The sequence below is a fragment of the Xyrauchen texanus genome, chromosome 2 (genome assembly GCF_025860055.1).
Source record: "Xyrauchen texanus isolate HMW12.3.18 chromosome 2, RBS_HiC_50CHRs, whole genome shotgun sequence".
NCBI classification, from domain to species: domain Eukaryota; kingdom Metazoa; phylum Chordata; class Actinopteri; order Cypriniformes; family Catostomidae; genus Xyrauchen; species Xyrauchen texanus.
In genome coordinates, this window is record NC_068277.1 from 28,455,679 (window position 1) to 28,475,437 (window position 19,759).

Sequence of the window (19,759 nt, forward strand, 5' to 3'; positions counted from 1 at the left end):
ACCTTTTTTCACCAAGCTGCTTGGCAATTTCCCCGTAGCCCTTTCCAGCCTTGTGGAGGTGTACAATTTTGTCTCTAGTGTCTTTGGACAGCTCTTTGGTCTTGGTCATGTTAGTAGTTGGATTCTTACTGATTGTATGGGGTGGACAGGTGCCTTTATGCACCTAATGACCTCAAATAGGTGCATCTAATTTAGGATAATAAATGGAGTGGAGGTGGACATTTTAAAGGCAGACTAACAGGTCTTTGAGGGTCAGAATTCTAGCTGATAGATAGGTGTTCAAATACTTATTTGCAGCTGTATCATACAAATAAATAGTTAAAAAATCATACATTGTGATTTCTGGATTTTTTTTTTTAGATTATGTCTCTCACAGTGGACATGCACCTACGATGACAATTTTAGACCCCTCCATGTTTTCTAAGTGGGAGAACTTGCAAAATAGCAGGGTGTTCAAATACTTATTTTCCTCACTGTATATGGACAACAGTAAGAGGGCAAAATGTTTCAATTCAAGCAAATAATTTTAAGAAAGCAATCTGCTTTTTTGTGCACTACTTATTAAAAATAACCACTTCCGAAAAGGGTTAACCATTTTCTGTTCATTTCAGTCACATGTGGCATTTCATAACATCTCAAGTATTACACTGCCTGGCCAGCAAAAAAGTCGCAGTTTGGATTTAAATAAGTAGATACTTCAAAGCCTGTGATTGGATCATTATTGCAGTGATTCATATTTTTCAGCTGGCAACAATTAATTTAACCCTAACTGATGCAGCGTGTAGCTTCTAATTTCTTCTACAGGATTGGGAATAAGAAGCTGTGTGGCCACAAGAAAGCCACTTGTTAGTGAGGCTAATTGGAAAAAAACAACTTAAATTTGCAAGGGAGCATAAAGATTGGACTGTGGAGCAATGGAAAAAGGTAATGTGGTCTGATGAGTCCAGATTTACCCTATTCCAAAGCGGTGGGCGTGTCAGGGAAAGAAGGGAAGCGCATGAAGCGATGCACCCATCATGCATAGCGCCCACTGTACAAGCCTCTGGAGGCAGTGTTATGATCTGGGGTTGCTTCTATTGGTCAGGTCTAGGCTCAGCAATAAAATGAAGGCAGCTGACTACCTGAATGCTCTGAATGACCAGGTTATCCAATCAATGCATTTTTTCTCCCCTGACAGCACAGGGATATTCCAGGATGACAATGCCAAGATTCATCATGCTCAGATTGTGAAAGGGTGGTTCAGGGAGCATGAGGAATCACTTCCACACATGAATTGGCCACCAAAGAGTCATGACCTTAACCCCATTGAAAGTATTTTGGGATGTGCTGGAGAAGACTTTACGGAGTGGACTGACTCACCCATTAACATCAAAAATGAATGCATCTCTGGACGGAAATAAATGTTGTGATGCTGCTTAAGGTTGTCGAAACAATGCCACGACGAATGTGCGCCGTAATCAATGCTAAAGGCGGTCCAGCGAGTATGCAACTTTTTTTGGCCAGGTAGTGTATATAAAAAAAAAAAAAGAAACGTCCTCTCACTTTCAACTGCTTTTAATTTCAGCAAACTCAATAATGTGTCCCTGAACAAGGAATCAATCTAAATTAACAGTCAGTATCTGGTGTGGCCACTAGCTACATTAAGTACTGCAGTGCATCTCCTCCTCATGGACTGCACCAGATTTGCCAGATCTTGCTGTGAGTTGTTACCCCACTCTTCCACCAAGGCACTTATAAGTTCATTTCTGGGGGGAATGGCCCTAGCCCTCACTCTCCAATCCAACAGGTTCCAGACGTGCTCAATGGGATTGAGATCCGGGCTCTTCGCTGGGCATGGCAGAACACTGACATTCCTGTCTTGCAGGAAATCACGCACAGAACGAGCAGTATGGCTGGTGGCATTGTCATGCTGGAGGGTCATGTCAGAATGAGCCTGCAGGAAGGGTACCACATGAGGGAGTAGGATGTCTTCCCTTTAATGCACAGCATTGAGATTGCCTGTAATGACAACAAGCTCAGTCCGATGATGCTGTGACACACCGCCCCAGACCATGACGGACCCTCCACCTCCAAATCGATCCCGCTCAAGAGTAAAGGCCTCGGTGTAACGCTCATTCCTTTGAAAATGCGAGTCTGACCATCACCCCTGGTGAGACAACACAGCGACTCATCAGTGAAGAGCACTTTTCGGCAGTCCTGTCTGGTCCAACGATGGTGGGTTTGTGCCCATAGGTGACTTTGTTGCCAGTGATGTCTAGTAAGGGCCTGCCTTAAAACAGGCCTACAAGCCCTCAGTGCAGCCTCTCACAGCCCATTGCGAACAGTCTGAGCACTGATTGAGGAATTGTGGGTTCCTAGTGTAACTCGGGGTGTTGTTGTTGCCATCCTGTACCTGTCCTGCAGGTGTGATATTTAAATGTACCAATCCTGTGCAGATGATGTTACACATCGTCTGCCACTGCAAGGATGATCAGCTGTCCTTCCCATCTCCCTGTAGTGCTGTCTTAAGCGCCTCACAGTACGGACATTGCAATTTATTGCCTTGGCCACATCTGCAGTCCTCATGCATCCATGCAGCATGCCTAAGGAAAGTTCACAGGTGTTAAGGAAAGTACTGTGGTAGTTTTTGTTGCTGTTTAATGTTTTTGGAGAAAATGCAATCAAAAGTGCCTTTTAGCCCACAGGACCTTTAGCCCCATTGTACCCTAATGTATACTATAGCCTATTATATATTGAATTATGTATTGTAGCATATTGCACTGTATATTGTGTAGTGTTAAAGTTAAGACTGAGTATAAATTCACATTTTTCATTGGACATTGAACACGAACTTCTGTTAATTAATTTAATACCTTATCAAAACAAACATCTCAAAATCTGTTCTAAACTTTAAGTAGAGTTTGGGGCCGTTCTTTTTTTATGTAAGCACGCGCGAGACGTACATCTTTGACTATTGTGTCATATATATATATATATATATATATATATATATATATATATATATATATATATATCATATGTCTTTTCATCGTCTTACACAGGAGCGCCGCGATTTTCAGACGCCGTGTCGAGTTAAAAATAATTTCAGACGTTAACAACGCGTCTCGGTGCACCTGCGTTCGTGGCTTAGCGTCCAGTTATTAAGTACACGCTCGGGTTGAACGACCCCATAATTTCCCAAAATACACCAGTTGAATAAACACATAGGGGCACTGGATAATTCAACAAGTCATAATATAGGCTATATTTGCTACAGATATCACAGATGATCGCACACCAATTTCAGCGTTTAGACTGTGTTGTTCAGAGCAAAGAGAAACCACTATAGTCATGTCTGTAATATCGTGTGTGGCAGGAGGGCGGGGAAGGTTAAATCCTAAAGACACTTAACAGCGCAATCAGCTCTTCAATTGTCTGTCCGGACATCAGAGAGATCTCATCTGTTGGGGAAAACATGGAACTCGAAAACTTGAGAAATTTGAGGGGGAGATGTAGAGTGAGGCGGGACATCATCAGAGAGTTTTTGGCGGAACTGCTGGGGACATTCGTATTAATAGTAAGATTTAGTCTTTTGTCTGTCAGGACTTCAGCATTTATTATTTATTTAATAGTAATACTAGTTAATTTAAAACTTGTGAATATAACAGCACAGTTTCATTATGGTAAAGGCATTTGAATATGATTAATATTGCAGGTCAAGTATGCTCTGTCACAGATTTAAATTGATTAAGAAATTAAGAAAGTCTCAGATGTAATATTCTGAATGATAACTCTTTTTATGCCAGTTTTATTCAGTCTTCTATTTCAAATGGCTTGTATATCAAATGAGTGTTACTGAGGTTGACATTCACTTAAATTCATTTAAAAAAAAAAAAAAAAGATGGACTTTGCATCTTATATGTGTGACCACATACAGTATTACTAATGTAGTATACTATGTGTGATCACATAATGTTTCAAATGCATTGCTTAACACTCTCTGGAGATTTATGCTGAAAAGCAGTGAGAACGTGTTTTTACTACTTAATGATCAGTGTTGATGCATATTTCATGAGATATAAATGATTTTCCAGTCTTTTATAAATTTTATGACCTGTATCATTTCCTATATAATGTAACAGATGTATATATTTCATTGCTATCTATAATGTCTTTCTAGTTTTCTCTCTTCGAAATAAACTCCCTATTAAACTGTCTCAGGTGCACATTCCAATGATTGTATAGTTATTGCTCACAAAACCTTCTACACTATTAAAAGTGGACATGTCCAGTTTTGCCTTAAATAACCATTTCAACCTGATCTGATTCTTACAAACATTTATTTCATTGGTGCAACCTAATGCAGTCAGGTTTGATTGTAAATGTTAAAATAAATTATTTCATTTGAATAAAAAGCAGTTCATTTGGATTTTGCAAAATGTTTAGTCTAACTGACCAAACATTTGTACAGTCTATTCTACTGGTGGTAATTACATGAAAAGAGATTTCAAAACATCTTTTATTGCTTTGGGATTTTTCCCTTTATATAATGGGCTGAGCTTTTTGATCAAGCTGCTCTACTGATTAGTTTTGAATAAGTGCTCTAAAACAAGGCTGCTTTTCTTATCTGTATGACAGTAGAAGTAGCATCTCACACTACTTGTCTTCATAACTCTGTCCATTTCCTGGTTGCAGCTTTTCGGCTGTGGTTCAGTGGCCCAGTCTGTCCTCAGCAGAGGGAAAAATGGAGAAGATCTCACCATCCACTTTGGTTTTACTCTAGGAGTGATGCTGGCTGTTTATATGGCTGGAGGCGTGTCAGGTAACTGCTCACACACAGGGAAGTTTGGAACACACACTAAACTGCAGACATATACAAACCAAAACAAAGTCACCTGAAAGTCTGTTTGAGTTTATCAAAGTAACACCAACAACATTTTTTGTGATGTCTTCCTTAATATGGAGCATAAACTGTGATGTATGTTCATTTAATAGGCAATAGTCTGGGACAGTTAAGTAAAAAAGAAACATAATTTCATGTCAAAGTTCATATTTAGCTATCCATTGGGGCTGTTTTTTATCTGTCTTTTGTGATCTTTGATCATGCTCAACAAAACATACAGTCTTCAGTATACAAACAAACCCCCAAATCGCCATATAGAGACCTGAATATTTTTAAAGGATGACAGAGGCTAGTGAGATGGAAAACGCCTCTCATACACTAAGCAGATATGTCCCATTCTAAGTATTCCTCCTTGACATTTTATCAGAGAGAGAGAGAGAGAGAGATAGAGAGTAAAGTGAATTTGTTTCAGTGCATAATGGTTTTCGTCTTCCTTTCAAATTTTAGCCTTAATGAATTACATAATAGAGTGGAGAAGCCTTGCTTTTATTGTATTATTGGGGATGTTCTTTGTCCATCTCTGGCATTACGGCGGGGAGGAGGAAATCATGGGTCAATTACATGCTTTTAAACGTTAAATGAGGCTTAGTGTCTAATGGAGGAGTGTGTTGGGTTTGATATACCAGATTGGACAGATATGTATGCCTGGACTTCATTAGAAACATTCCTGAAGGATTATGGCAAGGAGAGCCTTCTATTCTAATGTGTCATAATAATGCAGATGATTCAATTAATTTCTTCAAAATGCATGTCATCTCCCATAGACCCCTTTCAACTGCAGCAGTGAACCCTGATTAAAGATGAAGAGTGTAATTTCTGTGCTACTAGCATCACAAAATAATCACCAAAAAATAAACATTGTTTTCAAACAGATTCACAAATAAATCCTCTTTATTTCATTGGTTCTACAAACAGATAGTCCCAGCAAAAACTCATGCTATTGGTTGAGCCAATTTGTTTTGTCAGGCTGGCCGGGCTGGTGAAAACAAACAAAGCAAATGTTATGCAAAGGCCATGTCCATATTAATTTGGATACATTTCAAAAGTTTTCCCAAAAGCTACAGAAAAAAATTTCTGAAAATGCTTAAATCTCTTTATTGCACATACAAAAAGAAAGAAAAAAACAGACATAAGAATGTATGGTCTGAAATGCAGTTGTCCTTGCCGAAAACAATTTCCCAACTTGTTAAACTTCCCATTGTGTGATGGAGAACCTGCGAGCCATGACGTGATTTTAATATGCCCAAGGACTTGTTTATTCACATCTTTTCAATATTTATTGGAGTTTTGTGCAAATGTTTTTATCCACACTATTTATTGTATTTATTAGTGTTCTTTTTAACTCAAATTTTTATTTATTTAATGTGATTAGAATGGGGATGTGGGGGTTAATTTTATTTAAAATAATGGTATATTCCAATTTGCAAAGGCAAGACATTTTTGTATAAAAGCCAGCCACCAATAGAGGATGGGGAACAAGATGGACTGCGAGTATTTGGGCACATGAAAATGGTTCCTAGCGCTGCTTGAGCGAAAAGGAAACTTCGGCCTCCATTATTTAGTGAGGGGTGTAGGTACTACTCTTAGTACCAAAAACAGGCCTAGCATTTAGAAGGTTTTTTTTTTATACTTTTTTTTTTTAATGTAACCTTGGTTTTATGTTCACTTTGAAACACTTATTTGCACATTTTGCACCATTTTGCACCTCTTTACACTTCTTTTTGGAATGCTGTTACTGCTTCCTAGTGTGATCTCTCCTCGTGACTGCCTTGGTCCCTATCACACATCGCCTTTTAAGGAATGCAATGTGAAGGTTTTACAAAGTAACATTTATCTTTAACAATGTTATCAAAGTGGATAGTAGGCACAACAACGCCGCTGCAACATGGGCGGCCATCTTAATTGTTTTGGGTTGAGTAGATCACATGACTGTCACATCTAAAAACAATTTGTTGTTTAATATCTCCATTTTAACTGTCCATACTACAATGAGAAGATAGCTTTTCAAATGTATCCACTTGGCATAGTGAAAAGCTATGTTTTCTCTGGACAAAGGTACTGTCTCAGTGTGGATGGAAGGCCAAAATGTAGAGAAATGAATGCATTTTCAAACTAAAATGTTTTAGTGTGGACATGGCCTGAATGTGCCATAGAGTCACAGTGTTCATACTTTTCAGGGAAATCAATCTACGAGTTGTTTACATATTGATGTCTCAGCATAGTAAGTTTGTATTAGAGAAAGTATTTTTATCATGAAAAAAATTACACAATCAGCTTAAAATATATCTTTAGATGGTAAAATGGTAAATTAAAAACAACTTTGAGATATTATGAGATATAATCTCTTAATTACTATTTTTGTCATTGTACATCGTCAAAGAGAAGACAGAGTGCCAAAAAATGATTAGCAATAATTGACTACACACTGATCCAATTAGAGTAACCTCGCTGCTCTTAGGTGAATAGACTCTAGATAATCTCATTTTCGAATGAGTAGTAGTTGGACTTGTGAGCTCACACGTCACACATTCATATGTTGTATAGAGGGGAGCGATAAGTGTAATGTAATGAGAATAACTTGGACCTGAAGCTAACGGATCCTCATCACAACTGCCATAATGTTTAGAAGAGCTCCTCTCTTCATGCGACTGCTCTATGCACAAGTGCGTACACAAACGTACACCAAAAAAAAGTTTTTGAGATGCAACCGCCCGTATCTCCTGGATTTGGAGAGATAAAAGCTGAATCGCTGAAACTACTTTTATTATTTCTGCCACATCTTTAGACTGCGGTTATAGTACTAATTGTATGCAAGTATGCAAGAGGAAGACTGTGAGTGGTGACACAATTTAGAATGTATTTTTTCTTTTATAATTTTTTTTATTAGAATGCAAACATGAATTAAAAAGACAAAAAGTTCATGGTGAAAGTGTAAAGGAACATTCCGAGTTTAATACAATTTAAGCTCAGTTAATGGCAAAATGTTTACTCCACGAAAAATAATTTTGACTTCCCCTCATTTTTTATTTTTTTTTAAGCAGTTCACGAGTTTGCATGTCCACCTAGTCCTTGAAGTGGAAATGGTAAACAGATTGGTAATGGTAAACACATTTGATTTGCTGTCCACAAAGCATGAGACACGACTCAAGCTCCAAGTCCCCCCATAACAAGTAATACTTAATTAAAGTTAGTTAGAATGAAAAATGAAGGTGGAGGGATGCCAGAAGAATTCTTAGGGGAATGAGATAAGCAGCCGCTTATACAGTATATGCTTGTATTTGACATGATTGACAGGACTCAACTGACAAGCTCCTCACAAATCTTTGTTTAGATCTCCATTTACAGTGAGGCACTTTCAAGTATAGCCACACGATGTAAACAACATAACGGTAACATGATTTTAATGTGATATAAAATCACTTACAAACCATATCTATGTAAAGTTATATACAATATTACAACTTCGATGTTTTGACAACAAATGCTTTATATATAACTTTACACAAATATGGTTAGAAAGCGATTTTATCACACTAAAATCATGTTAACATGTATATTGTTTATCTTGTTATATTGTTATTGTGGCTCTACTTTTTGTGACAATTTGAAACATTGTGTATTTTATTGTTTATACACTGGCCCCATTCACTTACATTGTAAGTGAGATTCAAAGTAATTTTTGTGTCAGTATGCTGTTGATTAAGCTTAACTTATTTTGAACCCTGAATATTCCTTTGAAGAGTTGTGGTGTTTTTGGTGTGCCGGTGCTGCGACGAAATCTGACTCCCCACCAGATACTTACTCCCCTCTACCTGATTGGTTCTTCTACCTAAAGCCCAGCCTACACCCACCCCTAACCCTACCATAGTAGGGAGCCATTAGTACCTATCCCTAAAGGCCACCACTACACCTACTTCTAACCATAACCATACTAGGGAGTCAGAAATTGGCACGACAACAGGACTGTACATGTCGGGATATGCAGGGATGCCGGGCCTAGTGGCTCATCCTTTCGTTGTGGCCCCTGGAACTTTACTACACCGTTGCATATTGCACAAGAGGCGTACAACTGAAGTAGCAGTGGTGATGAGTTATGAGCTTCGGATGCACCATATTATCCGCTGCCAGCATTGCCCTTGTTTTACTATATCACGAGGTGAGGCAGAGCTATTGAGAATATATCATATATATGATGTTAAAAAATGGCCTGGTTTCTGTGATTTAAATGTAGTCAGAATGGTGCATTTATGCATGAGTAAGTTGGTTAGCCCAGCAGCCCACATGACCGTGATGTCTTACATGCTGTGATGATGATTACAGTATTGAACTAATGAGCATTTCTGGGGCATATGTCCCAGGTGGTAGTCAGGTGTAGGTGCTTGTCCGTCATTCTTATGGAAACATAGGGCAGAAAAGGCCAATGTTTTCCATTCTGTTTTGCTGGCATTAGAGCCAACGCTGAGTTTACGGTGGGGTGAGAGATAGTTCTGTAGGCCTGACAACGCTTGTCAAAGCAGAGTTTCTCCTAAGCCCTGTGGTGATCTTAGAAGACTTAGCCAGATTATGTCAGACCCAATTCCAATTGACTTCCTCACCAGATTTTTGTGGACAGTGTTTGTGAAGAGCAGTCTGGATTACACAAAGGGAGAAAGTCTGTGTAGGTGGATGGATTACCACTGAAGGCAGACACTGCCAGTACATAAACAGGGGATATGGTGGACTTCTGAAATGTGGAGGCAAAGTCCCCACTCTGGCTTTTGGGTTATTTTAGTCCAATGAAATTCATGTTCCAGTTTCCATTTGATTAAAGGCATTTGGAACACCATTTACCCTACACTATCAACAAGCAACCAATACTAAAATATGTTTATATTAAAATTGGTATTTATTTCAACCAATCACATCACACTTGTGTGTTTTTAAACATTTTAACATTCAAAACTACATAATTCTTTATAAATCTAACTATATTCATATAACTAAATAATAATGCAATACAAAAATAAGATCACTTTGTATTTGTATGTTGTAACAAGTTTATTTCTACTACCCCCCCTTGTAAGTTCATGTTAGTTCACACTCACTTAGCACTATTAGGAACACATGTACACCTAATTCATACAATTATGTAATCAGCCAATCATGTTGCAGCAGTGCAATGCATACAATCATTCAGATACAGGTCAGGAGTTAATATTCACATCAACCATCAGAATGGGGAAAATGTGATCTCAGTGATTTCGACCGTGGCATGATGAGTATTTCTGTAACTGCTGGTCTCCTGGGATTTTCACACACAACAGTCTCTAGAATTTACTCAGAATGGTGCCAAAAACAAAAAACATCCAGTGAGCGGCAGTTAAAAAAAAAAACCTGCCTCCCTCTGTAACTTTATCTGCTGGTGTCACTGTTGAACAGTGTTACTTTAGAAAAAATAGTGCTTGTTACACCCTGTGATCTCATATTTCATAATGTATCTCTTTGCAGGAGGACATGTGAATCCAGCTGTTTCTCTGGCTATGGTTGTCTTGGGGAAACTCCCAATAAAGAAATTCCCTGTCTATGTGGTAGCCCAATTTTTAGGTGCATTTGCTGGATCTTGTGCTGTCTTCTGTCTGTACTATGGTAAGTTTTCTGGGCACTTCTAAGTTATTGCTTCCAATGACTCTATCATACCTGAGGCAGTCTGCTAATATACTAATGCCTTTAGGAAAATATAGATAATGGTCAACATATAAACAAAGTGAGCCAAATTCTGATCCCCCTCTGTACCACTGAACTCACTAGTACTTATATCCATCAGTCACACACACACACACACACACACACACACACACACACACACACACACACACACACACACACACACACCCATTTAGATCCCCCATTTAGCCTTAACAGACTGTAGGTGCAAGTGCTGTTAGCGAGCACCTATGAAGGCCGGAACGGTGCACGAGGGAGTGGGTGGCCAGCACCACGCCCAACCGCCTTTGTCTCCCCAGTGGCAATGTTTTTACACACCACACCAGGTACTCATTTTAGGCTGAGTCAACCTAGGGGAGGCCCAGGACCAGTTCAGATAATCGTCACAGGTGTTGGCCATGAGTGAGAACCAAACTCAGGTCGCCAGGTTCATAGCGCAGCGCGCTAACCGCTACACTACCGCTCCCATTAACAATTCACACAACCCAAACAATAATTCGCCTGGCTTGTTCTGAACTTCGCAGTGTAGCTGGGTCATGTCTAGATGATAAACCTTGTTCTGACAACTCTTGTGAGATTTGCTTTTGCTGCTACAAAGGTCAAGGTCAGGGATAGTGTTTTTGTGAGACTTCAAATAAACAGTGTGTGAATGTAACATGCGAATCTCAACTTTTTAGAGATTGAGGGTTACCATCTAACATTCTGTATGCAACATGACTACCAACAATTTAATAAAAACAGTGACTGTGATAGTATTTTAATTTAAAAGAATGAATAGTCACTTATATTTACTTAATAATAGGAAAAGTAATCTGATTACAGAAACTTGTAACAGGTTGCAGTACTCTCTAATGCATTACCTCCAACAATTTCAATTATGTGTTTCACAGACTGTTAGCAAAAGCATTGCCAAACAAATTAAGAATCCTTTCAGAAGAATGTCATTGACCATGCCTGCCTAGGATGCAGATGAGTCATTCCATGAAATGGAAACCTTGCAAATCTAATGACAGATATGCTCTTTAGTTTTAAACTATGTTGGCACTGTGTATTTTCTCATTAATATAAAACCATTTTAAAGCACGTGAGTATTATTTTAGAGAATTCAAATTGCCTGTCGCTCGCTCTGATCTTTAAAATTCAACTGGACTTTTAATTTGATAAATTGATTTGTTAAAAATTTCACACTTTTAATTACACATTTCACACTCAACAAGTAGTAAAAAAAAAAAAATGGTTTTAGATGTTGAGGTTCAACCAAGGCCTCCATGCAATCTATTTAAATGCTTTCAATGTTTATTGCATAACATAAACAACCCACATAATAAAAAAACTCTCTTGTCCATAGGTGCCTTTGCAAATTTCGCTGGTGGAGATCTGATTGTAACTGGTACAAATGCCACAGCAGGTATCTTTGCCTCATATCCACGAGAAGATCTTTCATTGCTTAATGGATTCATTGATCAGGTGAGAGAAGACCAGTCACTCATTAATCTAAATAACAGATGGTCACACTGGTGCTTTTACATATCAAATTAAATAGTTAAAGCTGTGTTAGAACTTTAGGCCTATAATTTCTCCATCCTGAAAGAGTGAGCACATGCTTATAGCCCTGAGACTAGTGTTCCTCTAAAGGGCCAGTCACACCGAATGCGGTTTTGCTTCTGTCTATTTTTCTACATTAAATTGCTAGACTGACTTTTTTAAGATGCTGTGAAGTTCAAGCATTTTAAAGGAATAGTTCACTCCAAAATGATAATTCTCTCATCATTTACTCACCCTTATGGCATCTCAAACTCGTATGACTATCTTTCCTATGTGGGACACAAACAAAGATATATTGATGTAGATATGATGTGAAGATACAGTAGAAAAAAAATCAAGCTTCAAAAAGGACATAAAGGCATCAAAAAGATCATCCATACTCTAGTGGTTTAATTCATATCTTCTGAGACAATATGATGTATATAATAAAATATAACTAATGTTTCACTATAAATCATGGCATCTGCAGTATCCTTGGCGTAGTCATGACTTGAATCTTGATTGCAGTTCCATGCGCATGCATCAAGCACGAGGATGTGTACATACCTACAAAGAGAGAATGTTTTGCTAATGATTAGTCTCTGTTTACACAGGTGATTGGCACTGGGGCCTTGGTCCTCTGCATTCTAGCCATTGTAGATAAAAAGAATATTGGGGCACCTAAAGGAATGGAGCCTCTGCTTGTTGGCCTGAGCATCCTGGCTATTGGAGTGTCCATGGCACTGAATTGTGGCTATCCAATAAACCCTGCCAGAGACTTAGGACCAAGGATCTTCACAGCTATGGCAGGATGGGGAATAGAAGTGTTTAGGTAAAGGAAACTCGCACTGCACTAATTAATTCTATTCTATTATTCATTTTAATCTACCTTTCTGCCTGATTTAATGCTAATCTAAAATTCTCATGGTTCAAAATGTTTCATTCATTAAACCCTAAAAGTTCTTTCTTGTTAAAGCTGTCAGAGCTGTAGCCTAGTGGTTAGTGTATTTGTCCAGACAAACTGAGCAGTGTGAGAACTTATGCAGACTACTCATTTGCTGTTTTCCCCATAATTTCCAGTCCTTTCTATCTGATCAAATATCAATAAAAAAATTCAAATAAAAAAAACTTCTCAACACAGATACTGAATAAAAAATGGTGACATCTCCATAGTGCAGTTGATCCCCAAAGATGATTTCTAGCTGATGTATTTAATAGTCGAAATGCATTAATTTTCTACTCATGATACACTAGCTGGGTTTCCATCAATGTAAATTTATGTGAATTTTTGGATATTGCATACAATTTGCTGGTTGGAAACACCAAGATGAGAATAAAATCTCCAAAAAGCTAAAAAAAAAAAAAACTTAGATGCTCACTTGAGATGGATACAAATTGTGCTGGTAAGAAGACATGCACATAAAATAAAAAATCATTATGCGACTTAATAATTAGTTCAGAAATGTCATCAAAATCATTGCGTAACGATGCAAATGTTGCTATGGGTATACTTAAATGACAGAGCTAAATCTACTCATCAAAATGATTAGCTACATTTACCTCCTAGAACTGACAGAAAAGCTTTTGCTTCCTGACAAAAGGCATGTGCCGCTGAATGCTTGCAAACATTACGTTCGACAGACCGTTTTGTCTGTGGGCTCTAAACCACAATTAGGAATTTATTTTACTTGACTATACAGTATATAATGGTGTTATCTGTGTTATTGCTTACGCTGTGACAAGCAGGTTTGTCTATGGGTGTGTGCAACAACACAACAGAACTGGAAGTGTTAGATTGTCTCTGGGGCCCTAAAAACATCAGCTGGGATGTGAAAAACAGAGGCACGGCACCCGCCAACGTACCTTCTGAAAAGTGCAAAGGCCTATCACCATTCTTTTGACAGAGCAAATAAATGTTTCAATGCACTTGTGTATCTCCTGCATATTGAAGCAATTTTAAAAATGTACATGTGCTGGCCTGAATTCTCCTTGCATTTAATATTTAGAGAGGCGTAACTATATAACTGTTGGCACAAGATGAAAAACAGTTAGCTTCTCTAGATCACAATAATCTAGGTCACTGTCAAGAGAAATTCTATAACTGCTATCTAACAGCAAAAGGAGTCAGAGTTCATGTGCAGGTTTACATTGAAAATATAAAGACTAATGAAGAAGTTAATAATAGACTTTCCCAATACAGGGAAGATACAAATTAATCTTATACTGTTATGTCTAGATCATGAGCAAAATTACAGATTTCAGCCTTGAAAACTCTGCAAAACACTGAAGCCTTTGACTCATTCATGCATATGCTGCATGTCTTTAGGCATGTGTAATCTCTCTTGAATGCGAAGATAATCTGGCATACTCCAGGTTTGAATTATTAATCATATGTGATATATTACAGAATTCCACATGTTATATTGTATAATCCCATGGAAGTAAGATGAAATGACCATGAATTCCCAGTATCAACATTAAAATGTGATGGACATGACTGTTTAAATAATAGGCTACTGTAAAAGAAAATTGTGCCTGAGTATTCCATAGCAGACATTTAAAAGCACAGTATATTTGCTGAAATAAGATTGGAAAAGTGATCAGTGGGATAGAGGGCTGTTATATTTTGTAGTCTGGCCTGTTGAGATGGAGATGAATGTCTGTTTTGGGTCTGTTCACTTCTGGGGTGACTTTAACATTTGTTGCACCTGCATTATTCTACAATAGAGTACGCTGTCTTATTACAGAGTCTTTAATATATGTAATATCATTCAAAGAGCCCTTATCCTGTACCACATTCAGATCACTAGCTAAATTTGCCTGCGTCAACTTGTTTACAGAGTAGACTTGAGGACAGAGACCACTTGTATTCTCAGTAGCCTATAAAAGGATCAACAGACTAAGAGAATTAGTGAGGGAATGCAGACAGGGAGCCGTGGAGTGACAGACTAAGCACAGATTACAATAAATGCAAAGTAAACCTTGAGTGTGTAGCAAGACTAAACAACAAGATGGTTTTACCACTGCCCACATTACACCTCAAACTCAAGACCAATAATCAACAGACACATTCCTAATCAATCCCATGTTAGGTAACAATTAAAGGGATATTTCAGACAATAATTAAAATTTTGTCACAATTTACTCACCCCCATGTTGTTCCAAACCCATATGACTTCCATCTGTGGAACACAAAAAGAGATGAACCATTCACTTTCATTGTATGGGAAAAAATGCAATAAGAGTGAATGGTAAATGAAACTAACTTTCTGCCTAACATCTCCTTTTGTTTTCCACAGAAGAGTAAAAAAGGCATATTGGTTTGGAAAAAGAATGGTAATTGCAAGGAATTTAATTATTCTAGTTCCAATTCTGTTTCCTCTTAACCATTCGTTCATTAACAATTCGTTTCATTATTCTTTATGTGCTTTTGATGAAGAAATATTTGGAAATAAGAATTTCAATTCTTATTGTATTTACTAGGACCTACTACCTTCAGCAGTCTTTTTTCTAATGATGGTCATTTCATATTTTAATAAAACAGATTCTTGCAAAAGGTGTATTTACACAGACTTTTTAAGATATTTAATTAATTAATAATTTTTTTATGATATACCCATAAATTAAAACAAAACTCATGATGCACATCTTTAAATACATATTAGCATGTAATTACTCTGTTTAGGTCTCATGATTTGGGTTATTAAAAATTTAATTACTTGCCGTTTGTTACTGTTTTGATTCACTAAAAATAACTGGCTGATACGAGTCATTTGGGACGAAGTGTTGTACACATGTTAAAAAATGAACTTTTCCATTAGGGGCAATATATTACAAACTAGAATTGATTTCCAGGGGCATTTTTTCCCTTTGTAAGGGAATTTATTTTCTAACCTTCTAAAATTTCTCTGTCTCTCCATTTACTTCAAATGCTTCAATTTAATCAATACATTTAATATGAACAATGAGCACAGGTAGCAATAGTGTTGGACAGTTTATTCTGAATGAGAGGAGCGAACTATCAAGGAAATTATGTGCGGGAGCATGACAGCTAGCTTATTTGGAGTTAGAGAAGCGGAGTGCCGTCTATGCAGGTCGATGGTGCGAGGATCTACCATCTGTATTTACGTCTGTCCATTCAGGTTTTGCACTGAGGAGCCGAAAATAAGGTTCGGCCGTTACAGTGGCTCGGTACAGTGTTATGGCCGGGGGACACAACATCTCGTTCCCTCCATCAGGGAACGGGGGCTACAATAGTAACCTAGACATTCCCCTTCTGTCGCTCACTCGACGTTGTGTCGGTTGAAGTGACACTAGGGGTCCCTATCCAATCATGCCATGCGCTGAACCGTGTACGTGAACTGCTAATGCAGGTGCGGGCAGGCAGTTGCATGCCAAAGCAGCAGGCTGCGTCAGACTGCACGTACCCTTCCCCAGTGCCCCATAAAAATGTCAAACTTTTTAGGTTCTGAAGGGGGGGAACAAGCGACGTGCCAAGCATGGGAGCAGTCCGCGCCAGCCTCACCTTTTCTCTCTCTATGTTTCTTGCATAGAGTTAAAGCGGCTGGGGCCATTTAACGCTATAACACGCATTGGGGAAGGCATTCTTTTCCAACTCCTATTATTTCAGGGGGAAAAGACCCCACGGAGACCACATCCTGCCCAGGCTGGGGGGAGGTTAAATGTGGTAAATACGTCACATGGGTTTTCAGGCCACATGTGGAAATGGTGCGGTGGTAGATCCTACCTAACGAGGGAGGAGTTGCTACAAACACACCGACCGGGGGACAGATTGGACTGCCCAAGGGAGACGCAGGTCCACGAAGAGGTGGGCCGTACTGCAGAAAATACACACAAGGGGATTAATCTGTGATGCCCCTGTAGGGGTGATGAACACACGGTATGTGCCGCGGCGCCAGGCCCATTTCGGAACTCGAATCTGAAGCCAGTGCTGAAGCGGTCTCATATGCATCAATCCCAGCGGCACGACTTCCGCGGAGGATGCCTTATGCCCCAGGAGCCTCTGGAATTGTTTTAGAGGAACCGCTGTGCCTAGATTGATCAGGGTGAGGCATTTCAGGACCGACTGTGCGTGCTCGTTGGTGAGGCATGCTGTCATTGAGACTGAGTCTAACTTCATGCTGAGAAAAGAGATGCTCTGAACCAGGGCGAGCTTGCTCTTTTCCCAGTTGACCTGAAGCCCTAGACTGAGGTGCCTGAGCACCTGGTCCCTGTGGGCACACAGTAACTCTCGAGAGTGGGCTAGGATGAGCCAGTCATCGAGGTAGTTGACTATGTGGCTACCCACTTCCCTGAGCGGGGCAAGGGCTGCCTCTGGTCGGTGTGGCTGTGAGTGGCGCCCGGACCCAGTCCAACCCCACACACACAGATACACGAGGCATGACCATCAGGAGCGGAGAGATATCGACCGCATCCAGGAACTACACAGAGGTGGAAGGGAATCTTTAAAAAGACGTGTCCAGAAAAGGACGATCAACGCCTGCTCTGTGTGCTCTTTTGTGAGAAAATATACTCTTTCAGAAGCGTTGTCTCACAGAAGTGATCTCAGCTTGCTGATCGCACAACTGCTCGGCTCTGAAGAAAAAATCTGAATGGACACATGCACGATTCTCTCCTTTTATACCCCTATGTCCGGGGGGAGGGACATGCAAATTCTGTCTGCCAATTTCTCATTAGCCTTTTCTCAAGTTCAGAGGTAACCGAGGCCTTCAAGAAAGACACCTAGTGTCGCTTCAATCGACACAACATCGAGAGAGCGACAGAAGGGGACCTTAAACTTAAATTAGTGTGGATGTGCTCTTAGTATGGGGTTCCATCAGCATAGGTGGAAGAATGCTCATTTGAGAACCGTTAACAGAACCGAAAGTCATGAAAATCATAAAAATTGAATTTTTAATTCTGAATAAGAATCGGTTCTTGGATCCCAACCCTATTTTGGAACAACATATGGGTGAGTTAATGATGAAAGAATTTTCGGTTTTGAGTCAACTATCCTATATTAAACTGTGAGAGTGTATGCCCTGTTCTAACCTTTGACTGTGTCCTTAGTGCTGGAAATGGCTGGTGGTGGGTTCCAGTCGTCGGGCCGATGGTGGGAGGTGTGGTCGGGGCGGTGATCTACTTCCTGATGATTGAGATGCACCACCCTGAGACAGAGAAGAACCCTGAGGATGACAACAGTCTCAAAGATAAATATGAATTGAACACTGTAAACTGAAAAAAAGGGGAAGTATTGTACCTGTTACTTGACCATAGACCTCAAACAAGAAGCACTGGTATTGCTTATCACTTTTTTTGTCTGTTTTTTTTTCCTTTAGACCTCTTTTACTCTGACTTCGAGCAGAGAGCAGTATTCTTTGCAGTGTCAGTGATTTACTAGTCATACTTTTTGTTACCATTTAGTATTTCACTAAAATACTTACATGTCATCAAGTGTTTATTATCATTTATCATGCCTTTTTTCAGTTCATAACAGAAGCAGAACAATCTGGAATTCTTTGGCTTACAAAAATGGAGCACAAACAAAATAGAGGGATAGCACATTTAGAAGGTTCAAAGAGAAAAGAGCACCAATGTAGAAAACCCATAATCATTAGACATGGGCATTTATTTTCCATGAACATGGAGCAGATAATTGGACCTCCTTTGTAGTCAGGCATTTTAGTGGTATCTTATGGATAAAATCCACTGCATTCTTAGACCATCAGTATTTTACATACTGACAAGTGTTACAACACGGCCAGTAAAAGATTAGGAGCAAACAAATCCTCCATATTATTACCTCTGGAACTGATATAGAGATAAACATGATCTTAGGTTATCATCATTTTGTTAACACAGAATATGCAGGGTATGAAGAAAGAGTGTTGAAGGATAGTCTAGGACTCTAGGATAGTTTTTTAAACAATTTTTATTATACGTTTCACCAGTTTATCATGTCAAAATGCACAAAGCATCAATCTGACATCCATACAGGGGCTTCTGGAACTTGCTATAAGCAGATACATGCAGTTCTGTAGTAGGAAGATTACTTTACTTTCCACTCTGTTTTCACAAACATGAGCAGGCATCATTGTCTGTAAATAGGTTAAGTGGTAATTATTCAATATAACAGATGAATGGTCAATTAACTGCATGCATAACTGCTGATAAGGTAACATGCATGAGGTAACAGGACAAAAGTTGCATGGCATGCTAAAAAAATAAACCTGTAATGGTATATTGATCAGCTTGAGAATAAATAATTGTGTATTTATGTGTGCTAAAACTTTCAATAGATTTTTGGCAGTATATATTGAGTGGCATTGTGTATAAATCAAGATTTTTCATATTTCTGGCTTGTGTTAGATAAATGAAAGTTACTGCAATATTTTTAATGCGTTGTTTTATCTATTGTTTTTGCAATTGTGTAAAATGTAATTATCTTTCAACATCATGTTTTTTAAACTTATTGTTCTAGTCATTTTTTGCATGTCCTTTAAAGAATAAATAAATAGCAATTTTATTTCCTAGTTAATTTTTGTAATGTTTAAACATTTCGAATTATATATTCTAATATTTTTTCTTGCTTTTTAATTTAATCCTGTCAATCTCTCCTTAAATGTTTTTTTTTGTACTTTCTGCACTCTC

General features: G+C 38.7%; 1 protein-coding gene across 1 annotated transcript; it reads left to right on the plus strand.

Annotated features, from left to right (window-relative positions):
- The first annotated feature begins 3,258 nt into the window (after positions 1-3,258).
- Positions 3,259-19,500, plus strand: aqp9b (aquaporin 9b). Its single transcript, XM_052146813.1, has 6 exons — positions 3,259-3,556; positions 4,675-4,801; positions 10,370-10,507; positions 11,934-12,052; positions 12,724-12,941; positions 18,179-19,500. The coding sequence occupies exons 1-6, from the start codon at positions 3,455-3,457 to the stop codon at positions 18,345-18,347; spliced, it is 873 nt and encodes a 290-aa protein (XP_052002773.1). The 5' UTR covers positions 3,259-3,454; the 3' UTR covers positions 18,348-19,500.
- Positions 19,501-19,759: the final 259 nt, after the last annotated feature.